This window comes from Odocoileus virginianus, chromosome 29, assembly GCF_023699985.2.
Source record: "Odocoileus virginianus isolate 20LAN1187 ecotype Illinois chromosome 29, Ovbor_1.2, whole genome shotgun sequence".
NCBI lineage: Eukaryota > Metazoa > Chordata > Mammalia > Artiodactyla > Cervidae > Odocoileus > Odocoileus virginianus.
The window spans coordinates 42,539,046-42,564,271 of record NC_069702.1 but is presented as its reverse complement, the minus strand read 5'-3'; the positions used below and the strand labels follow the sequence as shown (position 1 = coordinate 42,564,271).

General features: G+C 37.5%; 2 protein-coding genes across 2 annotated transcripts in view; one reads left to right on the top strand and one right to left on the bottom strand.

Moving 5' to 3' along the window:
* PPAT (phosphoribosyl pyrophosphate amidotransferase) overlaps positions 1-25,226 on the bottom strand; it is a 34,187-nt gene that overhangs the window by 8,355 nt on the left and 606 nt on the right. Inside the window, exons 2-5 of the mRNA XM_020890655.2 lie at positions 5,194-5,260; positions 1,485-1,691; positions 366-478; positions 117-262 (exon numbers count right to left, since the gene is read on the bottom strand). Coding sequence (XP_020746314.1) covers positions 117-262; positions 366-478; positions 1,485-1,691; positions 5,194-5,260 — 533 coding nt within the window. The remainder of the gene's footprint in view (positions 1-116; positions 263-365; positions 479-1,484; positions 1,692-5,193; positions 5,261-25,226) is intronic.
* The window catches only part of PAICS (phosphoribosylaminoimidazole carboxylase and phosphoribosylaminoimidazolesuccinocarboxamide synthase), a 37,273-nt gene continuing 18,919 nt past the window's right edge, over positions 6,873-25,226 (top strand). Inside the window, exons 1-7 of the mRNA XM_020890651.2 lie at positions 6,873-7,269; positions 11,155-11,241; positions 12,739-13,170; positions 14,499-14,588; positions 18,223-18,294; positions 19,497-19,562; positions 22,104-22,240. Coding sequence (XP_020746310.1) covers positions 6,888-7,269; positions 11,155-11,241; positions 12,739-13,170; positions 14,499-14,588; positions 18,223-18,294; positions 19,497-19,562; positions 22,104-22,240 — 1,266 coding nt within the window. The 5' untranslated portion in view covers positions 6,873-6,887. The remainder of the gene's footprint in view (positions 7,270-11,154; positions 11,242-12,738; positions 13,171-14,498; positions 14,589-18,222; positions 18,295-19,496; positions 19,563-22,103; positions 22,241-25,226) is intronic.

Sequence of the window (25,226 nt, the reverse complement as noted above, 5' to 3'; positions counted from 1 at the left end):
CCGAGCTTTTGTATTCAGTAAGTTCCTAATGCCTAAAGATTTCAGGGTGTGCTATAGTAGGACAATGGCTTGGAAAAGCATTATAAAATTATTGTATTTCTTTTGAAGTTCATTACCTTTATCATTTATATCAGAAATAGGAATAAGACGGCCAATGCATAGAGGACGATTTCCATAGGGATCTCGGACTGCATAAATCACATCTTTGTGCATTATAAGCAGAGAGTATGCTGTGGGTGCTTCTTTCATTAAATTTTTAATCCTGGAATCAATTAAATAATTCAATGAATAATCTTCATTATAAACACATGCAAGACAAAGGTCACATTATGACAGCTACAAGCTCAGTCTACTTTTACAATTACCTTGCTACCCAGTCTGGGGTGTCATCTTGTTCCTGAGGAGGGGTATAAGCCAGTAGCTGGGTAATCATTTCACTATCAGAACTTGTTGACAGACCAATACCATGACGCAGAAGCTATTTAGAAAAGAGAAAAGTCATAACTGTTAGAGGGGAAGCTTCAACTCTCCCTTCACCTAATAGCCTGCCATCACAGAAAGACATCAGATATTGTGTGGATGATGTTATAGAATCCTGCATTCTACCAATGGTAGGCATGTATATCTAATAATATACTAATAAATACTGTATATCTACTGCTGGAGGCAATGGGAAGTCTCTGAAGCTTTTCAAACAGGAAAAAAAAAAGTGCTTTAGGAGGTATACAGGAAAAGCCTTTGAAAACTAAGTTTTACCCTGCAGTGGGTAGGTGGGAGGCAGATGGAGACAGCAGGAGAGTTTGGACCTGCGGTTCTGACTGTCTCAGGCCAGTCCCGACAAACAGGACACATCCCCACAAGAGTGGCACGCTGCAGTAGGGACTTTCCACCGGTTTGCCCCGGCGGTGATGGTGGCGCCCCAGCCTCACTGGTCAGCCCGGATGCAGTGAGATGTGCTGAGATGAGCTGAGTGCCTGCGTAAGGGGTTAGGTCTAGAAATAACGAACAAGGTATTGTCTGGAATAGAACTTTTGGTGGTGATCACTAAACAGTGAGTTTTAAAATAATGTTTACTTCATATTTATATTTTTGACTGAATAAAAAATTTGTTTTCATTTGGTAGCAAAAAAACTGTATTATTACAATGACAATGCCAGAGCCTAAGAAGAGGATAGGACACAGTTCTGGGAATAATTAAATCAATTTCCCAAATCACCATTCCAAAGCAAATGCATCAGAACCACCTGAGGGGCACATTACACTGCAGATTAAGTGACCTCATTCCCATCCCAGACTCTGGGGGGAATATCTTAGAATTTGTAATGAGAACAAGTACTCCGGGTAATTCTGTTACAGTTGTTCTTTGCAATTCGGTAACAGGTGGCAACAACAAGATAATACACTTTACCAAGACCCTCCATACTTCTTTTCAATAATTTATCACAATCATGAAAAAAGCATTAAAAAAAAAAAAAAACCCTTACCTTTTTCCTTAAGCGAGCAGCATTAACTAATTCACCATTATGTGCCACAGCTATTTTCCCATGAAGTGTTTCAACAACAAAGGGCTGGCAATTTTCTAATTCACAGTTTCCTGTAGTGGCATACCTTGTGTGTCCAATTCCAAGATTTGAAGTATATAATTTCTTCAAATTGTCTTCAGTAAATACGTGATTTACAAGACCCATTCCCTTCAAAGTCAAAATAAAAGCTCATCTTAGGGGAAAAAACACTAGCAGCACTTTTATAAGCTTCTGCTCAGACAATTCCAAATTAGAAAATGCAGTTCACTTAATTTCTCTGTGCTTCAGAATTCAAATCTTAAAAAAAAAAAAAAGAAGACTAACCTAATTGTAAGAACTGTGAAGCATTAAAACATATATCTGAGGTGGAATTCATATAACAAAATTAATCATGCTTGTTTTATAAGATTGTTGTTAGTCACTAAGTCGTGTCTGACTCTTTCGCCATCTCATGGACTGTAGCCCGCCAGGCTCCTCCATCCATGGGATTCTCCAGGCAAGAATACTGGAGTGGGTAGCCAACCCGTTCTCCAGTGGATCTTCCTGACCCAGGGACTGAACCCGAGTCTCCTGCACTGCAGGCAGATTCTTTACCTACTGAGTCACCTGTTTCATAAGATACTTCTTGATAAAACACTGAAGAACAGATGTACTAAGTGGCTAACATTTGTCAACTATAATCAACTAACTTATAATTTTAAATTCAAAGTATGTTAAAGTATTCAAATAAATGATAACTTGTCTCAGTCAATCTAGCAAATTATCACTGGGAGAGAAATGAACCATAGAAGAATAAAAACGTTGACCCATGAACAATACAGGCTTGGACTACACAGGTCCACTTATTCATGGATTTTTTTCCAATAAATATATCAGAAAAAAATTTTGGAGATTAGCAATGATATAAAAATACAGTGAGCTGTGTAGCCTAGAGTAAAAAATTTGAGAAACTGAATATGTCATGGATGCATAAAACATTTGTAGATACTAATCTATTTTATCATTTACTACCATAAAAATATACAGAAACCTATTATAAAATGTTAACATTTATCAAAACTTATGCGCACAAAAAATACAAACCATAACTGGTGCTATTTGCTTTTTCAAGAAATGTAAACAAGCATAAGGGTGCAGTGTTAAGTAATTGCATAAAATGAACTATAGTCCATACTGCACTACTGAAATTATTTTGGAGCCACCTCCTGTTAATATTGTGGGGAGTTCAAGTGTTGCAAGTATCCACTTGAATGCAAGTATGCCATCTAATGTTAATCACCTCTGGGTGAGCCACTCATCTCTACATCAAGTTGCTTACTGCAGTGAAAGGCCTCTCTCCCAGCTACTGAGTATTTTCCTTCGTGTTTAGTGCGATACTGTAAACCTTGAGTGACACCCGGGGACTCTCACAAAGCGACACTCGTGACACTGGCAGTGCTCTCAAGGAGCAAAGCCGTGACTTCACAAGAAAAAGGTGAACTGCTTGGGGTCTACTGTAGATTGTGGCCTAAAACTGTGGTGGCCCTGCCATTTCAAGATAAATGAATCCAGCATAAAGACCATTGCAAAAAAAAAAAGGAAAACACATGAAGCCATTGTTGCAGCTATGCCAGCTGGCACAAACACTTTGTAGTTTTTGTGAAACACTCTTTTATCTCATGTTGAAAATGCAGCTCTTAGGTGGGTTCAGGATTGCTATAAGAAAGGCATACCTATTAAATAAGATTTGAGAAAAAGTGTAGTTATTTAAATGAGGACAATGCAAAAGGAAGGTGAAGGATCTAAAGCTGAAGAATTAAATGTCAGCGAAGGATGGCTGGAGTTATTTAGGGAGAGGTTTGGCTTAAAAAACATCAAGATTTAAGGCCAGAAAGGATGGACTAACTCTCCTGTGTTACGCACATGCAGCAGTGTTTATATTAGGACTGCCCTTATCTACAAGTTGCGAAGCCCTGAACCTTGAAGGGAAAGGATAATCAGCAGCTGCTAGTCTTCTAAGTCATGACTGAACCATAAAGCCTGCACAACATGAACTCTTTCTCTGGACTGATTGATACCATGCATTGATGCTTTACTCCTGAAGTCAGGAAGCACCCTGCCAGTAAAGCACTGCTTTTGAAAGTTCTTCTGATATTGGGCAATGCCCTTGGCTACTCAGGACCCCGTAAGTTCAACAGTGTTGAAGCCAAGTGGTCGAAGCGATCTGCTTGCTCCCAAACACGACATCTCTAATTCAGCCCCGACTGTCAGGGGATCATGAGGACGTTCAAGGCTCATTGCAGTCCTATGGAAAGGACTGTCGGTGCCATGAAGACGACCCCAACAGAAAGAACAGCATGGAAGTCTGAAAGAATTACACCACTGACGATGCCACTGTCGTTACTGAAAAAGCCGTAAAAGCCAGCAAGCCTGAGACGAGGAATCCATGCCAGAGAAAACTGTGTCCGGAGGTTGTGCGTGACTTCACAGGATTCACAGTAGAACTAATCAAGGAAATCACGACGGAGACTGCGGATATGGCAAAAAATTAAAAATAACTGACAGAGATGAGTGCTTTTGAACCAGTGCCAGATGATAAGGAAGAAAACATGAAGAAAGCAGTGCCAGAAAACAAACTGACATCAGACAGTCCAGCAGAAGGGTTCTGATTATTTAAAACTGCTTTTGACTTATTTTACAATATAGACCTTTCTATGGCCACTAAACTAAAGCAAATGGTAGAAGGACTGGTATCGTACAGAAACATTTTTAGAGAAGTAAAAAAGCAAGTACGTGAGACAGAAATTACGATGTATCAGTCAAGTTACACGCAGTGTGCCCGCCCCCAACCCCACTATCTCCTTCCACACCCGAGACAGGAAAACCAACCTCTCCTCAGCCTACTCATTATGAACGATGACTACTAGGATGAAGAACTTTATGATGATCCACTTCAGTTTAATGAACAGTCATTAAACATCATGTTGTACAGTTAACAAAGTTATCTTATTGTGGATGTGTGAGAGGCTTTGTGTGAAAATCCAATAACTATATGGTAAAAACCATATGAACATTTTTGTGTCAGTACCATTACCGTCACCTAAGCAGTCAATGTGTAGAAGATTATGTGCAAGACTGGTGTTAAAGTAGACAGCCCATCCTTACATTGGCATGAAGTAATGATATTTTATAACAATTCACTTATTATGTATAGGCTAGACAACCAAAAAGCAATTATATTGCTATTTCTTTGTTATCAATGCATGAATTATTATCCCCTAAACAGGAATTTTTTCACATTATCTTGTCATTTTTGAGGTCTATGTTAGCAATATGTATACCATGTACAGTGTTCTGTACCAACTTAAGACTATACTAACATAGATACCAATAACTTATATTATAAAAAGTCAACATAAGCTTATTGTATCAACAAAGACAATACTGTACTATAATTTCTATTCCTTGTGATTTTAATAATATTTTCTTTTCTCTAGCTTACTTTATGGTAGAACAATATATATAATACATATGACATACAAAATATGTTCCTATACTGTTAAAGGATCAACTATACTTCTACATACAAAATACTTTTATTCAAAGTCCCCCCCCCCCCACCCTCTATATACTAGCTGTTTTCTGACTGTTGTTACCTTTATCATCAACACTTTTCAATGTTTAAATATACCTTGTGTGTTTTGAATGTTGGTATCGAATTTCCATCACTGGTCACAATACCAGCACTCTCCTGACCCCTGTGAATATAAAAAGGTGTCAAACTGTTAAATTTACCCCATTGATAAATTTCTTAGTGAATCTTATGGAACATACTTTTCTCAGTAACATCCACGAACTCAGTCTGACAACACGTTAAATGCTGCTAGCAGCAGTGCCACTTCCATCATGATGCTGATAATGATTAGAGCAGCAGATGAGACTGAGTTATGCCTAATAAGCCAGGCACTGTCTTAAGCATGTACATGAATGATCCAATTTATTAGGCTTTCAAAGCAATCCAACGAAGTAGTAACTATGATTACTGTTCACATTTTACAGATAAGGACAACACTAAAGAAACAAAATTAGCTCATCCAGTGTCACACAGAGAATGGTGACATGGCCAAGATTAGGACACAGACAACCTGATTTCAGACCTTGTGCTTGTAACCTCTGTAACAGGTGACCTCTGAATAAGGTTGAGTATGTAGATATAAAGTAAAAGTCCCAAATAAAATAGCAGGTAAAATGTCTGTGGGTACTAGAATCATAAAATTAATGTTTTTGTTTTGTTTTGCTTTTTTGCACTTCCCAAATGTCTTCTGACAAATAACCACCTCTTTTTTCATCAGAAAACAAATGCTGCTTCAAGAAGCCCTGAGCTGATCAGGCACTCTATCTCATTTCCTCAGTGCCACGAGGTGAGGATACAGAGAAAGCCAGAGCTAGGCTTCCAGCTCAGCAGGGTAACACACTGGTAAGACTTTGAAGGGTCTGCACCACAGTGGAGTATAAACTCAAAAGATAAACTAAACACTCCACTTTTAGTTTAACAATTTTAGCTTAACAATTTTTAGTAGTTCTGAACAAGTGCTATAAATACTAGATGTTTGTTAACAAATTTTTGTTCCAAAGAATATGTATCAGGGTAGAAATAAAAATTAAATCTCTACCATATATGTACATATACATTAACAATTACTAACATGATTTATTTTGTAGAAAGGATCTTTTCTAAAATTATAACAGGCATTTTAATGACGAGAAACTACAACATTAAATGCATCTGCAAAGTAAAAATCTAGAAAATTAAAAGTGAAGTAATTTTGCTAAATCACCAATGCATTAAATACTCTGAACTATTATGCTGAAAACAGACATGCATAATACTATACATCCTATACAACTGAATAATTTGTGACTTCAGATTAATTTATTTAGTGAAATCATGTGGTCTTTGGTTAACCAATGTCAGAAGAACTAAGTGATTCATATCAGAGGGAAAAAAAATAACCTTAGTCACAAACCTTTACGGTAGAAAAAACCTCTGCCAACCACTTCCAAAACAAACAAGCAAAAAATCAACAATCATATAGTAAATTAGAAATAAACAAACACAAAAAAGGTTTTCTTTCCCTTTTGTCTCAAGGGTAATTTGTCCTTTAAAGCTGAAATGAGTAACCTTAGGGATCTTTTAGGTCCAGGCTTCTTTAATCGGGAAGCCTGCTTATTTGGCAGTTTCTCAAGTTACTCCCCTGGGGCAGCTCGAACCAGTTAAACTAGATCCTTTCAGCTCTTCACGGCTTATTGACAACCAGCCGTCTGGTTTCCTAGGAAACAAAACCTTGGCTAGAAATAGTGAATCATTTCCAGGTCACTTTCAACATGGAGAGTGGAGCAGGAAAGCACTGGACTGAGGAAGAGGTTAAAGCTTTGCTAAGTGTCTGGGCAGAAAAAAATATACGAGAACAACTTTATGGAACACTGAGAAATAAAGGAATATTTATTTACATTGCTAAAAGGCTGCGAGCACTAGGAGTATACAGAGATTGGAAACAGTGCCGGGCAAAGTACAAAAATCTCAAATATGAATACAGAACAGTTAAATATGCCCACAACTCTGGAGACAGCTCTAAAACTATGAAGTTCTTTCATGATCTGGATGCCATCCTGCAGTATGAACCTGCCACACCATTAACAGAGGAAGATGCAAATGACAGGTGCCTGGCAACGCTGAGCCCAAGTACAGCCCCAGAGACCACCGAAGGTAAAAAGAAAAAGTACCATTCTTTTGTTTGTACCTAACAAACTGTAAGAGAACCAGACTTCTGAGTCCATATGATAAATATAGCCTGAAATATCAAGGTTGAGAAAAACAACTGACCTGTATGTATATGCTATTTTGCACAAGGTAAAAATTAATTTTAAAAAATAATTGAAATAATGCCACCATTAAAAAAATCTGTAAAATAAAAAAACAAAGACATTAAAATGGTACCAACTGCTAATGCCAACTGCTCCTTACTCATGCCTGATATGGTTTTTGGAAAATGGATTGGGTTCTGAGAGTATTTTTAATCTTAATTTTATGAGTACTAAAAAAAAAATATATGTATTGCTCAACTGTTGTTTTCCCAGCTCCAAAGTAAGACAGAACTTTCTGCTCTGTATTAATGTTCCCACTTTCCTAAATTTATAAACAAAAGCACTAAAATACTAGTAACTGATAAAAATGTCATTACTAGTTTGGAAGAACATCTCCATTTTAATAGAAAGTAAAATGAAAAGATTTGACAGGTTAAATTATTTATGATTAAATGCTTTAAACACTGACATACCTTGAGGATATTGTGCATTGGGTTCTAGATCTCTGCAATAAAGCAAATATCCTAACAAAGCCAAGTCATACAAACTTTTTGGACAGGGAAGCCTGGCATGCTGCAGTCCATGGAGGTGCAAAGAGTTGGACATGACTGAAAGACTGAACGTTCAGTTCAGTTTATATGAATGCATATAAAATTTATATCACACTATACTGTAGTCTAAAAAACTGTACATACCTTAACTAAAAAATACTTCATGGCTACAAAACACTAACCATCATTTGAGCTAACAGTGAGTTGTAATAGTTTTCATTTTTTAAAAAAAATATTTATTTATTTTGGCTGCACCAGGTCTTATTTGCTGCATTCATTATCTTTTATTGCAGCATATGAACTCCTAGTTTCGGCAGATGGGATCTAGTTCCCTGACCACAGGCAGAACCCAGTCCCCCAGCCACTGGACCACCAGGAAGTCCCGGAGTTGCTATTTTTAAGGGCAGAGTTGTTCAGTTCAAAATCTGTGCTGTTGTGTGTGCTGAGTTGTTCAGCTGTGTCAAAATCTGTGGTATCTCCTGTCGTTTCCCCCTCACATGTGGTATCATCTAATACCTCCTCCCTGCGGCACAGCTGGTGGGGTCTTAGTTCCCAGATCAGGGACTGAACCCAGGCCAGGGCAGTGAAAGAGCCAAGGCCTAACCACTGGGACACCAGGGAACTTCCTACAACAATTATCTTTTACTCAATTTAAAATTATCCCAGTAGGACAGACTATCAGAAGTTCAATTTCTGGTTAAGGTGTGGGGTATGATTACTTTGAAACATATTACTAAAGTAACTTCTTTCCAAAAGAACTGTACGTTAACAATGAAACTGTCCTTTCTATAGAATAGGGGGCCGGGGCGGGGGAGAGACGTTGCTGATTTAATAAATAATGGAGTATGCTAATCTGGGGCTTCCTTGGTGACTCAGTGGTAAAGAATCTGCCTGCCATGCAAGAGACCAGGGTTCGATCCCTAATCGGGAAGATTCCTTGGAGAAGAAAATGGCAACCCACTCCAGTATTCTTGCCTGGAGAATTCCAGGAGCCTAGGGGGCTACAGTCCATGGGGTCACAAAGAGTTGGACACAACTGAGCGACTACTTACTACGCTAATCTAATAAATACATATATAACACATATAACAGTGTATTCAATCAGTAACTGTTTACTTTGCATTTGTTTAATTAAAAGTGCTGTGGAACATTTTACATATATTTACTCAATTTTATGAACTGACTGTTCATGTCAGTTGAGGTTTTAGAAAAATTTGCATGACCTCCTTTCACCTTATAATTTTGGCTGATTTTTACTTAACCCACAAAAGTCAAGAGTTTTAACACAGTTAAACAGCTTCTTTTCTAAGGCTTAAAGTGAATGAAAGTCACTCAGTCATGTCCAACTCTTTGCAACCCCACGGACTGTACAATCCATGGAATTTTCTAGGCCAGAATACTGGAGTGGGTAGCCTTTCCCTTCTCCAGGAAATCTTCCCAACCCAGGGATCAAACCCAGGTCTCCCACATTGCAGGCAGATTCTTTACCAGTTGAGCCACAAAGGAAGCCCTTCTAAGGCTTAGTCAGCCCTTCTTTCTCCAATTCTGATTCATTTATGACATCTTCTGATTTTTCTATGGTGGAACCAGCAGAATTTTTGTTGGTGTATGGCAAAAAGAAGGCAAAGAAGTGAATGTGTGTTTTCTACTGTTGGGATCAACCTGTTTCATGCAAGGGGTCCTCTTTCAAGGACAGAGGACCTGGTCCCTTTTGTTAGGCAGTAGGTAGCCTGACAAAGCCTTGGGAAAGGACTCTTAAGAGGCTTCATCTTCTAAAAACTATAATCATCCTCAATCTCAGAATACCTTTGGCCTACTGCTGCTGTATCACATTCCTTCAGTGACCAATTTCCACTCTTTCCCTTTTCTTACTGTATACAAATGCATTAAGAATAATGATTTAAGGGTTTCAATTTAAAATCTCCACTGTGTGGGTCCCCTGCATACAATTTTGGGATTCTTGCTAGGAATGATCAACCTGAGGGAAAAAAATTCCCTGAAGAAGGTGGAGAGAGATATTTCTTTTTTGCCCCCACCAGTATGTTCAACTCTAAGACCTTTTCAATAAACAGAAGCAGGCCCTAAAGCAGATAAAAGTATAGTAAACCCTACCTTTCCTTGCTGTTCTCATCAAGCTCAGTCAATAAATTACCTGAGGATGTCAGTATCTTTTCTTCTTCTCTCTAAAGAGAGTTCTTATGTAATTTAAGATTTTTATATTCCATATTCCCAACTAAATCAAAAACATTCCCTAACTGCAACTTAGCCTCAAATAATTGTGAAACTCAATTTTAAAATGACAATTTTTAAAATTATGTCATGTGCTTTGTGCTAAGTCGCTTCAGTCGTGTCTGACTCTGTGACCCCATGGCCTGCAGCCCACCAGGCTCCCCTGTCCAATGGGATTCTCAAGGCAAGAGTACTGGAGTGGGTTGCCATGCCCTCCTCCAGGGGATCTTCCCGACCCAGGCAGTGAACCCATGCCTCTATAGTCCCCTGTATTGGCACATGGGTTCTTTACCATTAGTGCCACCTGGGAAGCCCTTTTAAATTTATGTAACTATGCCACTTGAATAATTATGGGCTTCCCTTGTAGCTCAGTTGGTAAAGAATCTGCCTGCAATGCAGGAGACATGGATTTGATTCCTGGGTTGGGAAAATTCCCTGGAGAAGGAAATGGCAACCCACTCCAGTACTCTTGCCTGGAAAATCCCATGGATGGAGGAGCCTGGTGGGCTGCAGTCCGTGGGGTCACTAAGACTGAAGTCAGACACGACTGAAGCAACTTAGCAGCAGCAGAAAAACATGTGGAAATGACATAATCAAGGAGGGACATCTTCATCTTTTAAGATTCTTTTATCGCATTGCAGGATTTCTCTTTCACATTACTAGTATCACTTAAAAGGCCTACTATGTTGAGGTACCTAAAATACAAAAATGAAAAAATATCTCACTTTAAAGACATAGTTTAACTTGAAAACTAACTGCAACCATCCTCAGAAACTTCAATTCTAGGGGATGCTCAAAATGTCAACAGAATGTAGGAAGTTAGATTTTTCTTTATATACATAGATATTTAAACCATATTATACCACTATTATAAAAAACATCTATCATAAATCTATGATCCTTCATGCATATGATCAAATTCAACTAAAACTATTAGCGTTATCAGTTGTTAACCCAATTTTAATTTTCCTTGGCATTTATTTCTAAAAGGAATCCTCTCTTTCCAGGCAAAATGTCAGTTACATCAGAAGACAAGGAAGACATCTCAGGAAATCCTTTACTTTTGGTTTCTCAAGTCAGACCAATGGAACTGGGTAGGTATGGTACAGGCTGCTCAAAAATATAATGAAACTGATCTACATCAAGTTGGAAAGTAAGACTGATACCAAATCTGAGAAAATGGGTGATTTTTTTCCTGGTAGAAATACTTTGGAAATATTAGCTTCAAATCCCCAGTCTTTATGCTTTAAATCTAGTAAGGAAGCTGATGGCCAAAATTACACATAGTAAGTGTGGTACTTAATATAGCCTTCAGCTATCCTGGAAGCTAAGAAAAGCAGAACTTTACATTTGAAAGTAAATAATATAAAATCCATAATGAAGTCAAGGATGATTTTATTCACCCCAAAAGTCAACATAAGTCTCATTCTTGCTTAGAAATTCTTACTGAAAGTTAATGCAAGTGAGGAAAAGTGCTCACTTGATTTAAGATGAAAAACATCTTAAATTTAAAACATCTTTAAAAAATTTTTTAAATAAGAACATCTTAAAATTAAATTAACATTTAATTTAAGATGAAAAACATCTTAAAACAAAGACATTAAATACAGCACAAAATAAAAGCACCTCCATACCCAGGTAAATACTATGGTATTTTTTTTAATGACTAATTTCATAGATGCTGAGATCCAAACCACCTTTTTATTAAACATGAAATCTGAGTAACAGAATACGGTTGTGAAATAACCAATATAATGTCAAGAAATGCCATTATCATAAAATGAGTTGCAAAACTGTGCAGAGATCTAACACAAATTTATTAAAGGATTTATAACTAAGTAGAGATATTCTGCCTAATGCATTATGAAATTTCTGGCACATTTCTTTTCATTAAAAGGATATAATACTTCACTTAAAATGGCATTTGGTCTTTAACCAATGGGACATCTTTTATTTTCAGAAAGAGTTAAGAAGCACCGATTATTAATGTGCTTCCTCTAAGCCCTTCATTCATGAATAGTCCTGGCTCTCAATCCTGAATTGCTCACTAGAATCACAATCTGGGGATAAACGATGGGGGCAGTGGTTTATAAAGGCTTCACCAGGAGATTCTGACATGGAGCAAATGGAAATCATTAGATACAGAAAAGGCATGGGGAGGAGATAAATTGCTCACACTTATGGAAAAATTGTCTTCAACAAGCTGTTTTATACATAATTATATTGCTTTAAAGAATATTACAAAATTATATATTCAACTTTCACTATACACTGACATTAATCCCACATACTAAAGGAGCAGAATGGAAGAGAAAGAAATGCTAAAGAAGAAAGATGATCAAGATGTAACTAATTAAAAAAACAACTTTATTAAAGTCAGTCACCATCACAATAAGGAACAGATTCACGTTCTGTATTTTGATTTCCCAAGTAGTTTAAGACAAAAGCTGTAGTTTAAGACAAAAGCTACACTATAATTTGCATCCCATCTCCCATAGAGAAAATTACTGTCTTTAGTAATTTGCATCCAACTATTTATCTTGTCTGATATATGTAACCCATATATCTCTTTCCCTCCCCACCCAATACAGGTGACTCTAAAGCAATAATGGAACCCCCTAATAATCCAACTGTCATTCCAACTGTAGCAAATGAAGGAGGAAAACACTGGACTGTGCCAGAAGTCAGGGCTCTAATAGGCATCTGGTCTGACCAAGGAATACAACAGCAACTAGAGGGAACAATGAGAAATAAAAGGATATTTGAACAAATTGCTGCCAAGCTTCAGAAACTTGGAATAGAGAGAGATTGGAAGCAGTGCAGAACAAAGTACAAAAACTTAAAACATGAATATAAGATTGTAAGAATGGCTAGAGACCTAGGCATGGCTAAAAGCATGAAATTTTTTACTGAGTTGGATGCTATATTGGGACACAAGAAAACAGAAAACTCACAACAGGAATCCCAAGATGAAGAGCAAGCCACCGGATGTGCCCATGTAAAGATGGAACAGGATCAGACAGGTAGGAAAGCAAAGAAAAGTAATCTTAACATCATGCTACCATATAAAAAAATGTCAATAACCTGAATATAGGTCAATGGCAACCCACTCCATTACTCTTGCATGGAAAATCCCATGGATGGAGAAGCCTGGTGGGCTGCCGTCTATGGGGTCGCACAGAGTTGGACACTACTTAAGTAACTTAGCAGCAGCAGTCTAAGGTAAATAGGTTTTACTAAATGAGATTCATCAAGCTAACTGCTCAATTTATCATGAAACAGATTTCATGCAAATTTGTTCAGAACACAAAATGGTACAGAATTATACAAAACAAGAAAAGAAAATTGGATTTCTAGAGGTTTAGAAAGACCAATTTTACAGAAGTAAAAATAAAATTCTTGATGGCAGAAATTCAAAAAAATTTTCTTATCAGTTGTGGTAAAATTGTGAGTAAACGGAAAAAGTGCATTGAAAAACTCAGAAAAATATAAAACCTGTGAGAATGTGAGTTCTCCTAGGACATATCATAAAATTCTTCAAAATGAGTTTAACCTAAAGAGTTGAGATGCAATATACACAAAGACATGACTGCATGAAATAAACTGCATGAGTTCTAGGCCAGGAGTCAAGTAATACAAGTTCTACCTCCGTCTCTGTGGAACTCTGAACTCAGGAGTACCTCCTTCAGATTTGCTATGTAAAATGGTGGAATGGATGAGATGTTATTAAAGACCTCGAGTGGCCACAATGTATCTAGATCTTAATATCAGCCTTAAATGATACAGTCTTAATTCTTTTTTTAATTTTTATTCTTAATTAGAGGATAATTACTTTGCAATATTATGATAGTTTCTGCCATACATCAACATGAATGAAGTTCTAATTCCTAAAAGTATGAGTGGGAAAGAGAGGGAGATGACAAAGAGTTAGGATTGGGAAATGGTGGTGAGAAGTCCTAAAATGTTTCACTAGTAGAAAACGAAAGAAACTGGTCTGATGGAGAACTATACATCTCCCCCATTGAAATTAAAATGTAAAATAACTAGTGACCAAGTAGCCCAAAAGCAATGGCATGATTGTGTTCATACAGTAACTATTGGAGATGCAGGTGAATATAATCTTGTCAGTTTTATGTAAAGACCTAGTTAGAGACTTGTAACACCAGATGCTTACAGAGACCTAAGACTAAAATATGTTTAACGATGGGGAATCTAACTACAGAAAAATAAACAACCACAGTTTTTAGTATCAAGTTCACTCTAAAAGGGAAAATACTCTATTAGAGCTTAAAATACAGTTCTAAAAGTAAATAAAAAATACACCACCATATATCACACTGTGTTCATACAGTTATTGCTGGAGATGCAGCTGAAGATGACTTGGTCAGTACTATGTCAGAAGACCTAAGAGAGACATATGTGAGACAAAGCCCTTGCGCAGGTAAAACAACATTCTTGTTTTTATGTGTGTGTATGTAATGAATGCATGTTATTATAAGATGCTGCTACAGACTCAACTGTGTCACTTCCAAACTCGTATGTTGAAACCCCAATCCCCACTGTTGCTACATTTGCAGATGGGGTCTTTGGGAGAAAATGAGGTTTAGATGAGGTCATAAGGGTGAGGCCTGCAGTATTACCATGGTTTAATATACTTATATACATTGGGCTTGCCAGGTGGCTCAGTGCTAAAGAAACCACCTGCCAGTGGAGCAGAGGCAAAAGACGTCGGTTTGATCCCTAGGTCAAGAAGATTCCCTGGAGGAGGGCAGGGAAACCGACTCCAGTGTTCTTGCCTGAAAAATCTCACAGTCAGAGGAGCCTGGCGGGCTACAGTCCATAGTGTTGCAAAGAGTTGGACATGACTGAACACACACACCCATTATATACCAGCCACAACATCTAACATGCTATTATAAGAACATATACAAGTATGTTATAACATTATACAGTATTGTTGAATAATATTCACATTTCCAAAATGCAGAAATGGAAGGTGGAGATTATTAGTGACAGTGAAGTTCCCTGTGGCTGCTGTTCATAGCAGCATCGGCATCATCTAGGAACTCATTCAAAATGCAAATTCTTGGGCCCCCTCCAGAGCCAGAAACTGGGGGTGAGTTCCAGCAGTCCGATATGTATCTAGGCGATTCTGACACATGTTGAAGTTTGAGAACCATTGCCCTGTGGTGTAGGGCACTTAGGGGATTGCAGAGCGCGTCTCCTCTCTGATAGTTTGCCTTTTAGACAAACCAAAATTGAGGGCAGGGGGGTGACCAAGTTCCTAAGCGGAAGCCTAGCCATCATAGACCTTGTGCTGGTCTTTCAGTCCAAAGCTTCATGCAGCATCGAAAAGTTTAAAAACCAATTCTGATCCGGAAACCAGGTGCCCCACAGTCTTAGCAAACTTCACATTGAAAGCTCAATGGGAGAAGAGGAAAGCGGCTAGAACACTGACAGGTGAAAATGGAGAGAAATTACGGAGCCTAACCAAACAGGAACATGCAGCTGACTAGTGAGAAAACAAACAAAACTCTGTGCTCCTAAGGATTCTAAAGGAATAACTGCAATGACCCTTTGTCACTGGAAGTTAAAATCAGATTACCACATACAGTGTTTAATAAGAAAGAAAGATTTTCATGAAAAAGTTTAAAAACTTTAGAATATTTTTTATGATTTTTAAATCTTAAAAAATTTTTAAAGATTTTTCAAAAAAATTCAGACGATTAAAGCTTGTTAGTCCTCTGGAGAACTCACTTAAATACAACATCTCAGTATAACTACTTTTATGTAATGGGAAAATATTAAGCCAGATGTAAACTGACAGGTTTTAAAAAATGGTATGTTTATATGTTAGTATGGAATATATCTAGAAAATATGAAACAGGATGTTTACAGTCATTCTAGAAATAATGGTATTTTAAACTGCCAAATAAATATAAAAGTAAAGGTATAAAACCACATAGATCCCAGCAGTTAAATATGAAAGAAAACACTTTTATATATACTTCGTGATGCACAAGTTGCTAGTCCACTACTTGGAAGACTGTTATGTTAAGCTTAAAGACATGGATATCTATCTTTAGGAAAAAATCAGGTCAACAGTTAGAAGTCGGCTCATTTTGTTTTTATGTGCTTAGTCGCTCAGTCATGTCTGACTCTTTGCGACCCCATGGACTGTAGCCTGCCAGGCTCCTCTGTCCATGAGGATTCTCTAGGCAAGAATACTAGAATGGGTTGTCATGCCCTCCTCCAGGGGATCTTCCCAACCCAGGGATTGAACCCAGGTCTCTCTCATTGCAGGCGGATTCTTTACCATCTAAGTCACCAGGGAAGCCCATTTTGTTTTTATAGATTTTACTAATAAATATTGTTATCGGAGTTGTCATTGCTCCATATTGTTAACATTCACACTTGGTCATAAAACTGATCTCCCCAAAAGTGACACTTTACTATCTTAAAAGTATACTAAGCATTTTTTTTTTTTTATTTCAAGGAAAAATCCAGCTAAAGCTGTGGACCCCCACATTCTGGATAACTAATTAGTTTCCAACTTAGAACCCCTGGAGATTTTGGTTTAGTATTATGTTGTATTCAACATATGGAGTTGAATGGAGTTGTATTCAACATATGGAGTATTCAAGCTCCTGTATTTTTAGAGAAGATCATCAAGCATAGCCAAGGTGTCATGTTTTTAGAGAATAAGACCAGCAGAGGGCTGAAAAGAGAAACACATAAGATTCAATTTGATTCCAGTTGGGAGAAAATTAGCTACTTTGAGTAAATTATCACTTAAAAAAATGTATGACCAATGAAATATCAAGAAGCTAATCACTGGGAATTATCATAGAAGACAGGCTCTGTCTATTACAATAAGTAAATGATATCTTGGTATCTCTTATTTTCTTGAAGAGATCTCTAGTCTTTCTCATTCCATTGTTTTCCTCTGTTTCTTTGCAAAGTGAAGGCTTTCTTATCTTCCTTGCTATTCTTTGGAACTGTCCATTCAGATGGGCATATCTTTCCTTTTCTCCTCTGCCTTTCTCTTCTCTTCTTTTCTCAGCTATTTGTAAGGTCTCCTCAGACTACCCTTTTGCCTTCTTGCAAATTTCTTTTTATTTGGGAAGGTTTGATCCCAGCCTCCTATACAATGTTAGAAACCTCTTTCCATTGTTCTTGAGGCACTCTGGCTATCAGATCTAATCCCGTGAATCTATTTGTCAAAACATGTCCTTCATAAGAAGATGAGGTCTTACCCTGATGTACATCTTCACATACCCACTGCGGCAATATGCTTACAATCCTCCATCTACACTTTTGCCTCAAGGTTTATTAATACAAGCCATTGTCAAATTGTAGAATAATCATTCTAAGTAACTATATAGACACCTATACTTAATAACATAAAATTCTTTTTTAAAAAAATATAGGGAAGTACAGACAAAAGAAGACTACCATAACATTGCTATACTTCAACACAGCAATCCAACATACACATATGAGGAGGAGCTTTCCCCAAATTACCAACAGCGGGGCTGTAAACATCCTGAACATAAACTGGTCCACCAGGACAAATTCCTGTTATATTTACCGCTAAGCATTTTAATTTCCTTAAAATGTTAATCACTGTCTGCTTAATACCTCAATATGAAGACTGCTAAAACCACTTAATCTTAGAGTCTTATTACTACTTTACAGGTATTGCGGTAAGGATTATTCTTAGTTACAATGATGACTGAATGAAAAAAAGAGCCTTAAGAGCTCTTTGGCAGCATTAAAACGTAACAGTGAAAGCTGTTAAACAAATTAGGTCACAAAGCACTTTCAGACTTTCAAACCAAGCTTCCTGCCTTGTGACTTTTAAGGCAGACTACTTTCCAACGTTGTGGTGTTGGCGGTGAATCCTCTAAGGCCACCTTCAAATTTGGTTCAAGATGGCAAATGTTATTGGCTTTGAGGTTACACTTTTGACACCGGGATCCAGGCTGACTTATGTTTTCAGTGCAGCCTTCACCTGCCGAAGTGCATTAGGGTTCTGTGAACAACATTTAAATTACTACTCTGTTTTCTGACAGAGGAAGACTCTGCAAGTAATGCCTCAGATGAGGTGGGCGGCCTCACAGCACCACATGGTATCGCTGGGTCAGGTAAGGGATCTACATTGTTGAATTTTAAATGTTCTTTTGATTTTTAAAGTCTAATATATACCAGTTGAAGTAGTTATAGGGAAGATCTCTGCTATGTATGATCCCAAATGCCTCATTATATTGAATACCTGAGTTAGTAGAGTATATGGTAGGGGAGTAAAGAAATGTCTATTCCTACTTCTTACTAAAAAAAAAAAAAAAAAAAAAAAATCTGTAAATACCGAGACACTCTGTATTCATAAATATGCAATCAAGGATACCTGTTGATGAAAAGCACCTAAATTACTCTCACTAATATTGGGGATTAGTCTGTCTTATTTTAAAATATTTGAATATGAATGTATGAAAAAAATTTTGATCCTCATATTGAAATTATCAATGCTTTACGTCAGTCCAAATTGCTTTAAATGAATGATACTGAAATACAGGATGTATCTAAGTTTGAATAATTGTGAATCATGTTGATTCACAGGAAATCATATTCCTTTAGAAGATGCTAAGAGTCATTTACAGATTATAACAGTGAGTGACACAGGCTGGAGAACACTGGTGTGACAAGGCGGTCAGGGCGCTTATAAACATATGGCCTTACGAAAAAATTAAGCAAGTGCTGGAACGGGGCCACAAGAAAACAAAGAAATATTTGAGGAAATTGCCAGAACATTAATGCAGTTTGGAATAGACAAGAGACTGGAAACAATGTCATACCAAATACAAAAATTTTAAATTATGAATACAGAGTTTTACAAAAGAAAAATGTCAACCTTCAAAGAAAAATGAGATTTTATGAAGAAGTTGACGGCCTCCTAAGACAACCATCTCTCAGAACTGCCAAATGGAAACAAGGTTACCATGTAACCTTGGAATTAGTCTTTTTAAAGTGAAAATTCTATAAACTTTCCTCTTTGCATTTAACTTAGCAAAAAATTCTTCAATAATAAATTCCTAACACTATTTTATGTTCAAATGGTTCCCTAAATTATTATAAACCACATACCTATTAAGTGAAGAATTTCAATTTCTTTTCAAATCTTTCCTAAAGATTTAGGAAAGATTAGTATCAAAATATTCCTAATTCTTGAACTCTTTCATCTGTCCAATCACTTAAATGTTCTAACTGTAGTATACTTGAATGCTTAAAAACTAATGCACTTTTAGACGATGTCATATAATGACTCTTTTCCTATGTTCTCTTGTTTAAGAATTATTTGAAAATCATACCAAAAACCCAAGAACTTTGAGCATCAAGAGAAAAGCACTTGAAGATGGTAAGAGTCTGAGATATACCAACTTTTCCCACATGGATTAAAACTTCTGTAGCTTTTTCCTGATAGATGTTTATTCTTGTCCTTGACAAATAGAGACTATTGTTTATGAGCTGTGTGAGAGCAAAAAATGCTGAAAAATTATTTCTTTCATAGCTTATTAAGAGTGAAAGTAACAAAGTAAACATAAACTTTCCCACCTCAAATTTCTGCACAACTATCTATCGTTCGCCTTTAACTTAACACTTTTCTGTGATTGCCATTAGAATACGAGGATGTAAAAGGAAACCCCCCACAAACTAGTAAGTTCTGAATTTTGCTTTTCTCCAAAGGTAATTAACAATGGCTATAACTTTTTAGTAATTCTACAAAAACTGAGAAGCCAGCTAATTATGAAGCTGTCATTACAAACCGACTCACTATAAGTAACAGAACAGGTTACTCACAATGTGCGTGCATGCTAAGTCGCTTCAGTCGTGTCTGACTCTGTGTGACCCTACGGACTGTAGCCCACCAGGCTCCTCTGTCCATGGGATTCTCCAGGCAAGGATACTGGACTGGACTGCCATGCCCTCCTCCAGGGGATCTTCCTAACCCAGGGATCAAACCTGCGTCTCTTATATCTCCTGCATTGGTAGGCAATGTCTTTACCACTAGCACCACCTGGGAAGTCCAACCTAATGTAGTATAGCATAAGGAAAAACACAGAATATAAGAAAAGGCACTGGTCTGAGAAACAGAAAACCTAATTTTTCCAGTTTCTCTTTACCCTTAAAACTCAACATGGAGCAAATGACTGCATCTCTCTGGATCTCTAAGATAATCCAACTTTAGCATTTTATAGGTTTATAATTGATCTAATTGTTTTGAGTTCACATAAATAGTTGAAGACCTCAGTTTTTACAAAGTGAAGACACCTGTGCACCTACCACTCAACTCAAGATATAAAACACTACCAGCACCCTAAAGACCCCCCCACTTCATTAATTATCCTGTCATCCCCCATGCGTGCATGCTAAGTCACTTCAGTTGTGTCCAACTCTATGGGACCCTATAGACTGCAGCCTGCCAGGCTCCTCTGTCCATGGAATTCTCCAGGAAAGAATATTGGAGTGGGTTTCCATGCCATCCTCCAGGGGATCTCACCAACCCAGGCATCGAACCCGCATCTCTTATGTCTCCTGTGTTGGCAGGTGGGTTCTTTACCACTAGCACACCTGGGAAGCCTGTTAGCCCTCATAAAAGTTATCAATGTTCACTACCATAGGCTAGTTTTATTATTAGAATCATACAATAGTCTTTTCCTTTAGTATGTATTTCATAATGTCAAGCTTCTTTCACACAGCATTGTTTGAGAGTCATCCATGATTTTACTTGCAGCAGGAGTCTGTTCTTTTTTTACTGCTATAGAATATTCCATAATAGGAACATACATCCCTCCACCTTCTCTATCCAACGTTCCCAGACTGGGGCTACTCAGAATAAGGCTGCTCTACAAATTCCTGTGCATGTCTTCCAATAAACACATGTATGCATCTCTGTTGAGTACATACCCAGCAGTGGGATGCAAGGCCACAGGGTATGCATATATCCAGGTAGTGTTCTAAGCAAGTTACATATCAATACATTTAATCGCGACTACCACTCAATGAGGTAAGTGATCCCATTATCCCCATTTACAGAGGAGGACATGGAGGCATGAACAAGTCGGCTCTGCTGAACCAGTTGCTCCGCTGCCTCTCCGTGGGGGCAGGGACCACATCAGCCTTGTGTAGTACAGTATCTAGTGTCCACCACGGGGCCTTGCATACACACAGGAAGAGCTCAACAAGTATTTTTCGAATAAAGTATTAGAGAAGAGCAGGACTCCACTCTCCCCAACCCTGCCCAACAACACTTATATCTCATGAAAGCTGAAAATTTTATCCTCCCTTTTTGGACATAAATTACAAATCAGATGAGTTGCCTCATGTTTTCCTTCTCTCAATGCCCTTTAATGGATGTGCAACTGAAAAGGGAAACTGCTAAAGATTAACCACATGAAAGTATTCCCAGTGCACTGAATTTGTGCACCGGAACTTTAAAATATACAAGTCTAGCCCAACAGGTGAGAAACAGTCAGAAATTAGGACACTTTCCCAAGATCAAACTACTACTAGGAAACCAGGCAGACTTCAAGTCTTTTGTTAAAGAGGCTGTTCCCAACACTCAGAGGCTTGGGAAATAGGCTGTTCCCAACCCAGAATGACAAAACAGCAGTACATTAAGATCCTTTGGGGGATAAGGCACTTTTCCAACTAAGGGAATGTAAAACACTAGCGGAATGTAACTTGTTTGGCTATTATTTCTAAGAGATAAAATAAAAAAAGTTAACCCTAGCCTTAATATGGCAATTCAAAGCAAGTTCTCTGATAATCTACTCCTGGGTTTCCCAACAAACTAAATGAAGACAGCTGGGAACAAACTCCATAGGTTTGTCTGAGTGCATCCCTCCCCTCTACGTCCCAAGTGCCTTTCTAGTGATATGTTATATACTTTTTGCAGAACCGGCATCTGTATCTCTTAAGAAAACTGCTTCTGAGATCGCTGCAAATCAGTTTCCTCAAAGAACAACAGAACCAAAAGATTCTTCAGAATATTTCTGCAGTCAGGAGACTACCTACGTGACCCAACTTCATCAGGTAAATGTCATAAATTTTTAGAAAAGGTATGAAAATATTTACCAGTTGTAGGGTTCAATTCCTAACACAGGAAAATGATAATTCACTGAAGGGCATTTTTGTCCCCTAACTAACCAAGGAAAGGCTAACTAGCTGATTCATGTGATAAATGTATGAAATTTAAGTAATTCCTTTTATGGAAGCTTCAAATATGTCCATGTCATTCTAGTCTCCATAAACTGTGACTGTGGTTTAAAGATAAAGATCTCTAATCTACAATGGGTTGTATGGTTTGTCCCAACTCTGCAAACCTCAGAACTCATTGATGTTTTTAGGTCCGAAAAAGTACTTGACGATTATAATTATCTGGCATGAACAAGCAAACACACACAGCTTTATAGCTGATGAAGACAACCAATTAGCTTAACACTGAAAATTCCTCCTGACAGAAAACAGAGCTATGGTATAAATCTGCAAATAGCCAGACTACTAAAAAAGAAGGACTTCTGGATGAACCCATCTGGATTAAGCATCCAGTGCATGACTGTCCAGTAATTGATATTCCATTTGTTTTTATATATAAAATACATAACACCACATCTTTCAGGGGTTCTGTCATCCCTGACACTAAATATCTATGCCTGAGAGAGAACCAAAAACAATGCAAAAGTGATAGACATTTCAGTTTCTAGAGCCTTCTGCAATAGACCACCACCTGCCAATGTACACTGTATATAACTAACTCGATATTAAAACAACCCATCTAGGCTTCTGATTTTGACATTCCTTGATCTACTGTCAAATGAAAACGTTTTTTGAAAAATTTATTTTATTGAAGTATAGTTGACTTACAATGTTAATTTCTGCTGTTCAGCAAAGTGATTCAGCTATATTTATTACATTCTTTTTCATATTCTTTTCCATTATGATATCACAAGATATGTAATATAGTGTCCTGTGCTATACAGGAGGACCATGTAGTTGTTATCCATTCTATTAAAAACATTATTTCTTAATCTTTCACCCCTATAGCAGCAGATTTTATCTTCTAGACATAAAGAAGTTTCATATTCTTAGAATCAGTTCCCCCAATGTGTGAGGACTTTTGCTAATCTAAAATTGTGAACTGGATAGGATTATGGGCAAGAACCAGTGCTCTCAAAGAATCTTAATGATTCTATACCTGCTGCTGCTGCTTCTAAGTCACTTCAGTTGTGTCTGACTCTGTGCAACCCCATAGACGGCAGCCCACCAGGCTCCCCCGTCCCTGGGATTCTCCAGGCAAGAACACTGGAGTGGGTTGCCATTTCCTTCTTCAATGCATGAAAGTGAAAAGTGAAAGTGAAGTCGCTCAGTCCTGTCTGACTCTTAGCGACCCCATGGACTGCAGCCCACCAGGCTCCTCCGTCCATGGGATTTTCCAGGCAAGAGTACTGGAGTGGGGTGCCATTGCCTTCTCCAGATCCTATGCCTACACAAGGAAAATTTAAATGGTTTTCCACTAATAACTTTCTTCTCAGAAGCTATTGGGTTTTTTGCCGCTGTTACTGAAAGTATCACAAGGTCAATTTTCAACACCACAGTTTAGCAAATACTTGCTCTGTCAAATAAGCAGCCTGATAGAATCCATTTAGTTTTCTCTATCATTATGTAATAATCACATTTTTATTGCCCTTAGCTTGTATCAATATTATCTAATCTCATTAATTCTTTCACTTGGAAGCAATTGTAGAGAAGTGCATATAATTAGGAATAAAGTTATTCATAAAAAAAATCACCTTCCTTTTCTTTACACACACATTTAAATAGGAGATCTTGGGGATGAACTTTCTGAGTTAACTAAAATAGTAAATAGTTAAAAAAAAAACTCAAGGTCAGTTTCATATCTTCCTCACAGACCACCAGGCAACTCTAAAGATCCCTTGTGTTTGTACACCTCTTCCCATGACAGGATATCCAAAATAACTTCTCTGAAGAATGTTTTAAATTCATGTTGTTATGGAGTACCACATGAATAGCTTTTAGTTTTTCCTTGGCTTATATATATAATCCTCTCAATAACATAAATGTATTTTAAAATAAGATCTCTATTATGCTCAACCCACAATTATCCAAAATTAATTCAAATTAAAAATATTTGATTCATCCTAGAATTCTAAATTACTCTCAGCGTTTAGTAAACAAGAATATACAAGATGTGAAACTCAAACCCAACTATTCTGGATTCTGAAAAATGCAAAAAGCCTACTTCTAGTTTAAATTTGGTGGAGGGAAAGCTAATCATTTGGAATGCATTTATACATATTTCTCCCATATTGCTGATAAGTGTTATCACCAAGTTCCTTAACTGTTCTAGAAGTTGTTGCTGAGGTATCCTCTTATAGAAACTTTTTAATACTTTCAGTGATGTCAAACTTAGGTTTCTATTTTTTACCCTTAAGAAAACTGTTTATATTAAAACTTAATTCAGTTAGTAGGAAATGGAAAGATCACAGAAGCAAAGTTATTTTTTAACTCAAAGGATCTATCAGTTTTTCAAAGTTAATGTGTATCTTGTCATACAGGAACTATTCTCTCCCTCTTTTAAAGAAGGGAATTATTTTGGCATTTCCTTACTACTAATCTTTTCATTCATTATCTTAAATGTTTACCAAAGAATTTTTTGCACATGCACTATTCCTCCGCGATTGGATTATTGTCTGTTGGAATTCATGAGATCTAGAACCGGTAGTTCCTTTTGACCAGCAACCGATTCAGCTTCCCCGGGTTTGAATCCTTACGTTCCCATAGCTATGACTTCGTTCAAATACACCATCTGCCCAATAGCTCTGCTCTTGCAAACAAAAGCTTGTGGTGGTTGCAGGCTCCAAGCGAAACCTCAAAGTGTTGTAGGTCCAGGACTAGCAAACACCCCACACACAGTTTTATCACAAGAGCAGCTTCAGGCTCTGGGAGATCAAAACGCGCAAGCAGAGGAGGAAGAACCCCGACTGGGCAGGTCCAGCCG